Here is a 12,301-nt window from a genome sequence, read left to right on the forward strand (position 1 = left end):
AGTACATGTGCACATATAGGCAGTACATGTGCACATATAGGCGGTACATGTGCACATATAGACAGTACATGTGCACATATAGGCAGTACATGTGCACATATAGACAGTACATGTGCACATATAGGCAGTACATGTGCACATATATAAGCAGTACATGAGCATATATAAGCAGTACATGTGCACATATAGACAGTACATGTGCACATATAGGCAGTACATGTGCACATATAGGCAGTACATGTGCACATATAGGCGGTACATGTGCACATATAGACAGTACATGTGCACATATAGGCAGTACATGTGCACATATAGACAGTACATGTGCACATATAGGCAGTACATGTGCACATATAGGCAGTACATGTGCACATATAGGCGGTACATGTGCACATATAGACAGTACATGTGCACATATAGGCAGTACATGTGCACATATAGACAGTACATGTGCACATATAGGCAGTACATGTGCACATATATAAGCAGTACATGAGCATATATAAGCAGTACATGTGCACATATAGACAGTACATGTGCACATATAGGCAGTACATGTGCACATATATAAGCAGTACATGAGCATATATAAGCAGTACATGTGCACATATAGACAGTACATGTGCACATATAGGCAGTACATGTGCACATATATAAGCAGTACATGTGCACATATAGGCAGTACATGTGCACATATAGACAGTACATGTGCACATATAGGCAGTACATGTGCACATATAGACAGTACATGTGTGTATATAGGCAGTACATGTGCATATATAAGCAGTACATGAGTATATAAGCAGTACATATGAATATACATTGAACATTAGTGTCCACGGTTGACATTTCAAATCCTAATGTGACGTGGCCTCTTTCCCCGGTACAAGCTACTAGATTCCAAATACCATAAAGTTTTTGGAGTAGACTGCTTTCAAAAGTCCAGATGCCTTGATAAAGACAAAGACGTGCAGCACTAGATGTGAATGTTGCCCTGACACGCTTACTCACCTCCATTAAGCCCCCGGAGGTATCCAAGTCGTACACAATGGTCGGGGTCTCCATTTTGTCCCACATTCATCCAGGGCAGAAGTGACAGTTGAAGAAGTGACAGGACTCTCTAGCGCGCACACATCGAAGTGCGGAGTGGCGGCCACACACTTTTCTTCCACAAAATGGAAGAAGGAAGGCGAGCTGCAGTTAGCCGCCGAGAAGCTAACGACAAGGCGAAGGTTGCAGCCTCGCTTAGCAAACTAGCCTCGCTGTCTCGTCTGTAAAAGAATAGAATTAGACGACAAATGTTTGCCAAGACGCTTGCGTTCCCGCGCACTGTGTTGTGGTTTGCGGCCGAGCCGTTTTGGCGTGTGTGGTGTCTAAAGACGGCGGTGTTTGGCTCCCGATGGCCCGTCTGCGGCCTTGCTGGCCGGCCATGATTGTGGCAAAGATGGAGAGTCCTGCGCTCCCATTGTCAACACAGCAGCTAGCCCGCTAACAAACACCACTAAATGTCAGTCGCGCGATGCAAGAGTACTCTTAACCCAAATGTTGTCGATATCCAGTCCTGGGAGCTATAAAGTCCTGCAAGATACAACGTCCTGGAAGGGCGCGCGAACAAAAAGGCGGGAGTTATTGTTGTTGTGAAGAAGGCAGCAGATCTTTACAGGCAGCTAGCTACATCCTCCCCGTTAGCACGCCCGACTGAGCATGCGCAGTGAAGGGGCTGCAGCAAGGACCCGTTCAAGCAGCTATGCGTGTTTGTCTATAGTGCTGTATAATATACATACTCTGTCCTATGTACACATACTGTCTATAGTGCTGTATAATATACATACTCTGTTCTATGTACACATACTGTCTATAGTGCTGTATAATATACATACTCTGTTCTATGTACACATACTGTCTATAGTGCTGTATAATATACATACTCTGTTCTATGTACACATACTGTCTATAGTGCTGTATAATATACATAGTCTGGTCTATATACACATACTGTCTATAGTGCTGTATAATACTGCCTATAGTGCTGTATAATATACATACTCTGTTCTATGTACACATACTGTCTATAGTGCTGTATAATATACATATTCTGCTCTGTATACACATAATGTCTATAGTGTTGTATAATATACATACTCTGCTCTATGTACACATACTGTCTATAGTGCTGTATAATATACATACTCTGCTCTATGTACACATACTGTCTATAGTGCTGTATAATATACATACTCTGCTCTATGTACACATACTGTCTATAGTGCTGTATAATATACATACTCTGCTCTATGTACACATACTGTCTATAGTGCTGTATAATATACATACTCTGCTCTATGTACACATACTGTCTATAGTGCTGTATAATATACATATTCTGTTCTATGTACACATACTGTCTATAGTGCTGTATAATATACATACTCTGTTCTATGTACACATACTGTCTATAGTGCTGTATAATATACATATTCTGCTCTGTATACACATAATGTCTATAGTGTTGTATAATATACATACTCTGCTCTATGTACACATACTGTCTATAGTGCTGTATAATATACATACTCTGCTCTATGTACACATACTGTCTATAGTGCTGTATAATATACATACTCTGCTCTATGTACACATACTGTCTATAGTGCTGTATAATATACATACTCTGCTCTATGTACACATACTGTCTATAGTGCTGTATAATATACATACTCTGCTCTATGTACACATACTGTCTATAGTGCTGTATAATATACATACTCTGTTCTATGTACACATACTGTCTATAGTGCTGTATAATATACATACTCTGTTCTATGTACACATACTGTCTATAGTGCTGTATAATATACATACTCTGTTCTATATACACATACTGTCTATAGTGCTGTATAATACTGCCTATTGTGCTGTATAATATACATACTCTGCTCTATGTACACATACTGTCTATAGTGCTGTATAATATACATATTCTGCTCCTTATACACATAATGTCTATAGTGTTGTATAATATACATACTCTGCTCTATGTACACATACTGTCTATAGTGCTGTATAATATACATACTCTGCTCTATGTACACATACTGTCTATAGTGCTGTATAATATACATACTCTGTTCTATGTACACAAACTGTCTATAGTGCTGTATAATATACATACTCTGTTCTATGTACACATACTGTCTATAGTGCTGTATAATATACATACTCTGTTCTATGTACACATACTGTCTATAGTGCTGTATAATATACATACTCTGTTCTATATACACATACTGTCTATAGTGCTGTATAATATACATACTCTGTTCTATGTACACATACTGTCTATAGTGCTGTATAATATACACACTCTGTTCTATGTACACAAACTGTCTATAGTGCTGTATAATATACATACTCTGTTCTATGTACACATACTGTCTATAGTGCTGTATAATATACATACTCTGTTCTATGTAATCATACTGTCTATAGTGCTGTATAATATACATACTCTGTTCTATATACACATACTGTCTATAGTGCTGTATAATATACACACTCTGTTCTATGTACACATACTGCCTATAGTGCTGTATAATATACATACTCTGTCCTATGTACACATACTGTCTATAGTGCTGTATAATATACATACTCTGTTCTATGTACACATACTGTCTATAGTGCTGTATAATATACATACTCTGTTCTATGTACACATACTGTCTATAGTGCTGTATAATATACATACTCTGTCCTATGTACACATACTGTCTATAGTGCTGTATAATATACATACTCTGTTCTATGTACACATACTGTCTATAGTGCTGTATAATATACATATTCTGCTCTGTATACACATATTGTCTATAGTGCTGTATAATATACATATTCTGCTCTGTATACACATATTGTCTATAGTGCTGTATAATATACATATTCTGCTCTGTATACACATATTGTCTTTAGTGCTGTATAATATACATACTCTGTTCTATGTACACAAACTGTCTATAGTGCTGTATAATATACATACTCTGCTCTGTATACACAAATTATTCTCATCTTGCTCTTTGCTGCTTAGCTTAGCAGATAGCTAACTGATATAATACTTGATGAAAAAAGAGACCCAAGTGTCTGGAGTGTAGTTTAGGCTAGAGATGGCCGAATGATAATGGATTTTTTTCCGATATCCAATACTCCGACTTTGTCCAACTCTTAATTACCGATTCCGATATCAACTGATAATGATACATACAGTTGTGAAATGAACACATTATTATGCCTAATTTTGTAGTGATGCCCCTCTGGATTCATTAAACAATGTAACAAGGTTTTCCAAAATAAGAGAACAAGTCATGGAAAAAAGTGCCAACATGGCGCTGCCATATTTTTTATTGAAGTCACAAAGTGCATTATTTTTTTTAGCATGCCTCAAAACAGCAGCTTGGAATTTGGGACATGCTCTTCCTGAGATAATCCTGATACTCACTACAACTCTGGGAAATACTATACTTGGACTTTCACAACGTGCATTATTATAATTTTTTTTAAACATGCCTCAAAACAACAGCTACAAAAACAATGAAGGCACACAGCTTCAGTCCAGACTATACTAGAGTCAGAAAGCAAACAATAAGATAGTCCTCCTTTAGTGCAAGACTACCTGGCAAACTGTATAACAGGATATGATGAAGTGGGCTCAGTCTGCCCTGCTCTAACATATTTGTATGAGAAACACAAATGTTCTGCAAGCTGGTGGTGAGTGCTTGAAGTGGCCTAGCAGTCAGCCAGAGCTCCTGAAATGCTGCATTGAGACAGGCCACCTGACCACAACGTGGGCTTTCGCCTTGGGGTGGTTTTTGTTGTATTTTTGTTTTTTCTCGGCGCAGTCTTTTCATGACAACTGTGTGGTACTACTTTTTTTTAGTGTTTGCTTTTCATCCATCTTCCGCTTGTATCCATCGTATATCTCCTTATGATTCTTGAGATCAAATTGCAGTCATTGAAAATGACTTTTTGCAGTCATTGCAAATTGCCAGTTTTTTATCTGTCAGACACACTTTAAAAAATAATCCCAAACCATAGACATGGTGTCGTTAGTCAGTCACCAAGCAAACTGGCTTGTTATAGTCACGGCTACAGCACCGGCAACAACACACTCTTGTTGTTGTTATGCTCGCGGCGGTTTGATGAGGTCATTAAGCGTCGCCAGTAAAGCTCTCATGCTGCAGTAGTCAACTCCTGTGTTGTGTGGAGGGGAGGGGCTGCTGACTACTTCTCCCTACGTCCGTGTTTAACCAGATATGTACTCCTCCGCACAGCAGCGTTTTAAAAAGTCATTCATTTTACTTTTTGAAACCGATACCAATAATTTCTGATATTAAATTTTAAAGCATTTATCGGCCGATATTATCGGACCTCTCATACTGCTCTCTACCTGCTGTCTGAAACACACACACAAGCTGGCTACGGCAAGACAGGAGGGTCAAAATAGAACCCAAACTGCAAAACGGATTTCCCCCACTAGGTGTCTTAGAAAACACTGTATGTGTGTTTATGTGTGCGTACACATGAAAAACATAACAAATACATGAAGATTACAATGAACAGAGTTGTACTTTATAGATGTCCGGGCCCTATGCAATATGTACACATATGTTCTATATGGTATACACTTTAACTGACCTTTAATTGACTATGTTTGTCTTTTTGTAGGTGGCTTAAATACGTGGTACTGCTGACCGCCGTCTAACTTTACGTTACTGTGTGTGATACATTGACTAACGTAACGTTATGTGTAGGTACCTCATGCAACCCTGCTTTAAAAAAAAATCACTTGACAAAAAGTATGAATAAGGTAGCGAACTGCAGCAGAACTGCAACAGATTGCCGTGTTTGCAATGATGTTATAACCACAGACATGTTATAAGTAGACACAGCATTGGCTGCTGTGACTCGAGAAATTTGGCCTCCATCTTGAAGTGGTGATGAGGAGCCTGCGAGCAGCCTAAACTGACAGTTGACAGGTAGAAAACAAAGATGGTGTTCAGTGTTTTCTTATATATATATATATATATATATATATATATATATATATGCAGTGTATATTGATAAATATTGTGTGTTGTGTTAAAGTAAGTTTCTTTCACCTTGGCTGATAATGCAAGAAATAAATATGTTTGTATTTCTAAAATTGTGTGCATCAAATTGTTTTGTTTGGCTAGATGAAAATGTACTGCAAGACATGATGTAACAAAATAGTGCATGAATGAAATGTGTAAGACTAGCTTTGGAAGTAAAGGTGTGGCAAACTATTTTAAGCAGAAATAAGATTGTATGAATGTAGCTTAGTTTGGCATTTTGTAATTGTATTTTCTATCTTTCTTTTCTGGGAGTTTATTAGTTTTTTGATAGGTTAATCGGTAGAAAATGGATGGATAATAAAGTTGAAGTTAAAGTACCACTGATAGTCAGACACACACACCAGGTGTGGTGAAATGTGTTCTCTGCATTTGAACCATCCCCTTGTTCACCCCCTGGGAGGTGAGGGGAGCAGCGAGCAGCAGCGGTGGCCGCGCCCGGGAATAATTTTGGGTGATTTAACCCCCAATTCCAGGCCTTGATGCTGAGTGCCAAGCAGGGAGGTCATGTTTCTAGTCTTTGGTATGACTCCAGACCCTCCGGTCTCAGGCTGGACTCTCTGACCACGAGGCCAGTGAGTAAATATTTCATCTCAGACTTTAAAGGACATGCAAAACATGTTTTATTCACACATTGATGGACAGGAAACAACATTAAAGGTAAAGTTGTCATACATGAAAAAATTCTTCAATCTTTTCAATAGCAGCTGGAATTTGTTCTTCCTTTTTTAGGAGAAGAGTTGTTTCATCTGCTGACTGAGCATTATTTCAAAGAAGGTGATAAGAGACATCTTGACAAGTAAGACACAACTATTCATTTTATCATTAAGTCCTCTAATTAACTCCTGAAACTTCAAACCAAATCCAGTGTTCCGGCACGAGAATCAGGAAGTCCTGGTCCTGGTCCTGGTCCAGTGAGTCCAGTGAGTCCAGTGGTTTGTAAAAGTCCAAGAAGAGCATGATGTGTGTTGCAATGTTGTATTGAATGATGTCAGTCATAAGTTGTATGAGAGGAGGAATCTGCCGGGCTGAGAAAACACAAATAGAAGAAGTTGATTCCAACTGAGCTCACCGCCATCAAACACTTCCTTGTAATGAAGTCATGAACGTGTGATGACTTGCTGCAGACCAAGAACAAGTCATGTTTACATAAGACATGTTAGATAAAGAGTGTTCCAACAACCACAAACTAGGAACAAGGACGTTAAATTGGGACATAACATCAATAAAATAAGGGCTGTCAAATTGCAGGAGTTAACACCTGAGGTTAATCACAAAGAATTAGTACATTCATCTTCAATACACAAAGATTATTCAGGCTATTTATTTGGATCTTCACCTTAACTGCAATCAGGAGTCAGTGCAAGGTTTAGTGAGCAGAGTCAGCTCGCTTGTTTCCTCAGCTTTGATGTTTCTTGCTGCATTAAGAAATATGAGCATCAAGTCAAGCAGCAACCTTCACATATATTCTCAATATTCAGTGTTTTATTGTTCTTACATCCTACATCTCACTTTCTTTTCACTTAAAAAGAACATCTCAAAACCGGAATGAACTTTAGTATTTTAACTCAATTATATGACATCAAATATAGAATGTGGGATTTACTATATTGACTATAAACAATAAAACAGTGAATATTGGGGATATATTAATGTTGCTCCTCTACTTGCCAGACCAGCTCCTCGATCAACATATTTTATAATCCAACAAAGATGCAACATACACGGCAACAAAAGGATAAAGAAAACAGAAAACATCCACTTATTGGATATAATGTCACTGTTCTGCAGAACTTTCTACAACAAAGTTCTGCAGAACAGTGAAACAGTAAAAAAAAAAAAAAAGCATGTCTTTCTCTTGACAAAAAACTTAATGACTGGTGTGTTTGGGAACTGTTGGAAATATTTATGTGCAGTAAAACCTTCCTAAATGTGTGTTTGATCTACTGAGCAAACAATTAAAAACTAAGGTGGTTTTCTCGACATTTGCCTAAATATGGCCAAGGACACGCATTATTGGGACTTTCCTGGAAAAATCTCATTCGCAGGAGAGAATTCCTCTGCCATTTGCAAATGTTTCTTTTTTTTTTTTTTTGAGTGGTCAGCTAAAGCGGCCCTCTGTCTCCGACTCCCTCCTGGTCATGTGACACCAGTTTCTCTTTCCACGACCCCTTTTATCCTGCCTTTGAATGCCACCCAATTTTCTACCGCTTATTCCCTTCGGGGTCGCCGGGGGCAACTGAAGCCTATCTCAGCTACAATCAGGCGGAAGTTGGCGTACACCCTGGACAAGTCTCCACCTCATCGCAGTGCCTCTGAATGGCCAATCTGTAATCTTTCACCTTAGCCATTTGTGACACATCAAGCAATAATCATGGATGTTCTCATTCTTCCAGCTCTTGTATTTTCTCCGTATTTTTGGGGGCCTGGATTAATTGATCCAAACTACCTGCTGACATGGGCGGGGTTTGGTGGTAGGGGGAGGTGTATACTATAGCGTCCTGGAAGAGTTAGTGCTGCAGGGGCTTGTGGGTATTCGTTCACCGCGGATTAACGACATGAATCACTCAGTGAACGACAACGTTTGTGATATTTTGCTATTTTCTTTGTTATATTTTTAAAGGTAGGCTACAGAACATTTAGTTTTTATGTTGGCATTTCTGGCTCTTAATTTATTTGTTTTATTTTGAAGGTATTTATTTTAAGTTTACATTTTCTTTGCGACAGAACATTTAGGTTTTATGTTGGCATTTGTAAGGGTTTCTTAATTTAATATTTGTTTTTGCACTAAACAAACGAGGCCTATTTATTTAACTGTTGATTGCAAGCATTTTAGTAGACTATTACTATTTGTTTCATTTCCCACTTTTATTTATCCCGTCACAGGGATATATATATATATATATATATATATATATATATATATATATATATGTTTCATGCCATTGGCATCTGTTCTCCATTTATTCTCCAAGCTAACGGCTAATGTTGACTCAAGCCACATGCAAACAAACAAACACACAAGCGCCCCGTCCCCATTATCTAAACAAATATAATTTTTATTGCATATTTAAGTTGATATTTCCATTTTTATATTTTTAAATGTAAGCTACAGAAATGTTTGTTTTTATGTTTGCATTTCTGGCACATGGTTTAATATTTGTTTTGTTTCATTTCCCATCCATCCATTTTCTACCGCTTATTCCCTTTTAGGGTCGCGGGGGGCGCTGGTGCCTATCTCAGCTACAATTGGTCGGAAGGGAGTGTACACCCTGGACAAGTCGCCACCTATTTATTTTCCTTTTGTTTGCACATTTAAGTTGATATTTTCTGTGTTGTATTTTTAAAGGTAGGCTACAGAACATTTAGTTTTTATGTTGGCATTTGTTAAGGGTTTCTTAATGTAATATTAGTTTTTGCAGAGAGTGATTGACCTCTGGCCCACAGAACTGTAGCTGAGTGATTCAGGCTGGCTTCACCAACCTACAAGAAGTGACTGCTAGTCGCTGAAGACATGATTCAGGTTGGCGCTGCACTCACTCACTCATTCAGAATCAGGACTCGTGATTCATGAACCTGCTGACACAGAGAAGTGAGTGTGTCGCGGAGGATGACGTCACATTGAGGCGCGTCGTTCATTGGGTGCTGAGGGCTTGTGTCGTTGGCCGACTGACGCACAGCGAGATCTGCCGCTGGGGAAGCTGTTCCTGACTGACTCATGATTGGCCGACCTGCACACAGAACTGATGCTGCACAAGTGATTCGGTGAACAAATGTTTTAAACGAATCAATTTAAGGAACTGATTCTAGTGATTCAGTGCAGTCAAAAGAACTGCTGATCCCATCACTACTGTAGAATCACAAAAGTGACTGCAAACCATACTTGATCAACAGCCATACAGGTCACACTGAGGGTGGTTGTATAAACAACTTTAACACTGTTACAAATATGCACCACACTGTGAACCCACACCAAACAAGATTGACAAACACATTTGGGGAGATTATCCGCACCGTAACAAAACATAAACACAACACAACAAATACCCGGAATCCAATGCAGCCCTAACTCTTCCAGGCTACATTAGGGGGCGGGGTGTATATTGTAGCCCGGAAGAGTTAGGGCTGCATGGGATTCTGGGTATTTGTTGTGTTGTGTTTATGTTGTGCTGTTCTACCAAAACATTCTTGTTTGGTGTGGGTTCAAAGTGTGGTGCATATTTGTAACAGTGTTAAACTTGTTTATGCAGCCACCCTCAGTGTGACCTGTGTGGCTGTTGATCAAGTATGTCTTGCAGTCGCTTTGTAGAAGTCAATCTCAAACTGTGACTGGGTTGATACGCTATTTCCACAAATTGTGCAAGACGATAAAAGTAGTATATACACAATGTGCTGTCAAATTGATGGTTTGGGGGTGATGGTTACCCTGGGGGGGCACCTAGAGTCGGACGTCACCCGGTAAATCCGAAGGTATACAATTGTGACGATGTATAGCGCGATTCATAGGAAACTTGCGGGTCGCATCAACATTAAGTTTTCACAGCAGGGTGTGGGCCGTAAAATATCGTCTAGCGGGCCACAATTGGCCCACGGTCCGCGTGTTAGAGACCCCTGCTTTAGATCTATAAAGGAAAGAAGAAAGTGAAGGTATATCTATAACTGAATACATTTACATTTGACTTCTTTTTATATTATTTATTTTCTTGAATGAAGTAACGTTTATGACAACCTTTTTCCAAAAGACGGTATATAATGTGAGATATAACAGGACAATGCAGACCTTGATCATTTGTTTTCAAAACGCTTACAAAAAAGCGGGACCCCAAAAATTTACTGTGGAACCCCATTTTTATGACTTGATGGGGTCCATGGGACCCTGTCAGTTAGGGGTCCATGTTGGGAATTTTCAAAATTCCTAGCACCAAAACTGCTGTCAACAGAGGAGAAAAAATGCTTTATTTCACTCAATCTATTATTTCTAAAGCAAGTTGAAGTATGATTGGCAAATGTTCAGCTCGTCCCGGCCTTGGCACGCATGTTGGTGTCCTCTTTTTGACATTTCACAATATGCTCAGCCTACAATAGCACTTCTGAAGAACTAACATGTAAACTACTCACAAGTCAGCTGGAGCCTATCCCAGCTGACTTGTGGCGAGAGATCGCAGGGCATCTTTTTTTCAATCAGCCCCCCGCCACCCCAAAGGGAAATAAGCAGTAGAAAATGGATGGATTATTAAATCAACATAAAAAAAACACAAGATACACTTATAGTTAGTGCACCCCCCCCCCAAAAAAAATGGAACTGTTTTTATCTTACTTTACTTGCTTTTTTGTACAAGAAAATGTTTTTGTTTTTTTAAAATAAAGGACATTATCTTCACCGGATCAGGTTGTCAATTTTAGAAGGTTCCTAAAACCTGGTCTAGTCCAGATGATGTCCAGGTCGGGCTCAGCAACCTTTTATGTCCACGCCAAATAGCAAACATAACAGATTGCACGTCATCTATAAACAAAATTACATTTTCAAAATAAGTATTTCAGAACTTCCCGTCTATTTTGATATTTTTTGCCATCATTATCAGTTACAACCAAAAAACTTTCTCAAGTTAATAAATGTTTTAAAAAAAAGTAATACTAAGTGAATGTCTATTTTCAACCTCTAAGACCAGTACTATAATTATATGGACTAAATCATGACTGTCAAGAAACTATCCTAAAGTAACAGAAACAACATCAAGCCTCAGAAACAAACCAATACTTCAACACATTTCTTTAACTTACACCCAAAACAAGGACACAATATGACAATACCAAGACAAAAAGGATGACACAATATGACAATTCCAAAACAAAAGAAGACACAATAACAAAACCAAAACAAAAGACACAATAACACAATATCAAAACAAAACAAGACACAATATGACAATACCAAAAGAAAAGAAGACACAATACCAATACCAAAACAAAAGACACAATACCAAAACAAAAGAAGACACAATATGACAATATCAAAACAAAAGAAGACACAATATGACAATACCAAAACAAAAAGGATGGCACAATATGACAATACCAAAACAAAAGAAGTCAAAATAACAGTACCAAAACAAAAGACAATAACACAATACCAAAACAAAAGACACAATATGACAATA

The 12,301-nt window shown here is 38.4% G+C and overlaps 2 protein-coding genes across 3 annotated transcripts in view; both read right to left on the reverse strand.

Moving 5' to 3' along the window:
- Positions 1-1,715, reverse strand: part of LOC133537300 (PHD finger protein 12-like) — a 46,203-nt gene extending 44,488 nt beyond the window's left edge. The window contains exon 1 of one of the 2 annotated variants that reach the window (XM_061878309.1): positions 1,012-1,715. In XM_061878309.1, the coding sequence (XP_061734293.1) occupies positions 1,012-1,077 (66 nt within the window). In that variant the 5' untranslated portion in view covers positions 1,078-1,715. The remainder of the gene's footprint in view (positions 1-1,011) is intronic. The other variant, XM_061878308.1, reaches the window with a different exon arrangement.
- A 5,027-nt stretch (positions 1,716-6,742) lies between these two features.
- LOC133537301 (fructose-bisphosphate aldolase C-like) overlaps positions 6,743-12,301 on the reverse strand; it is a 34,679-nt gene continuing 29,120 nt past the window's right edge. The window contains exon 12 of the mRNA XM_061878310.1: positions 6,743-7,171. The gene's annotated coding sequence lies outside the window, so the exon portion shown is untranslated. The remainder of the gene's footprint in view (positions 7,172-12,301) is intronic.

This window comes from Nerophis ophidion, linkage group LG18 (genome assembly GCF_033978795.1).
Source record: "Nerophis ophidion isolate RoL-2023_Sa linkage group LG18, RoL_Noph_v1.0, whole genome shotgun sequence".
In the NCBI taxonomy this organism is placed as follows: Eukaryota; Metazoa; Chordata; class Actinopteri; order Syngnathiformes; family Syngnathidae; genus Nerophis; species Nerophis ophidion.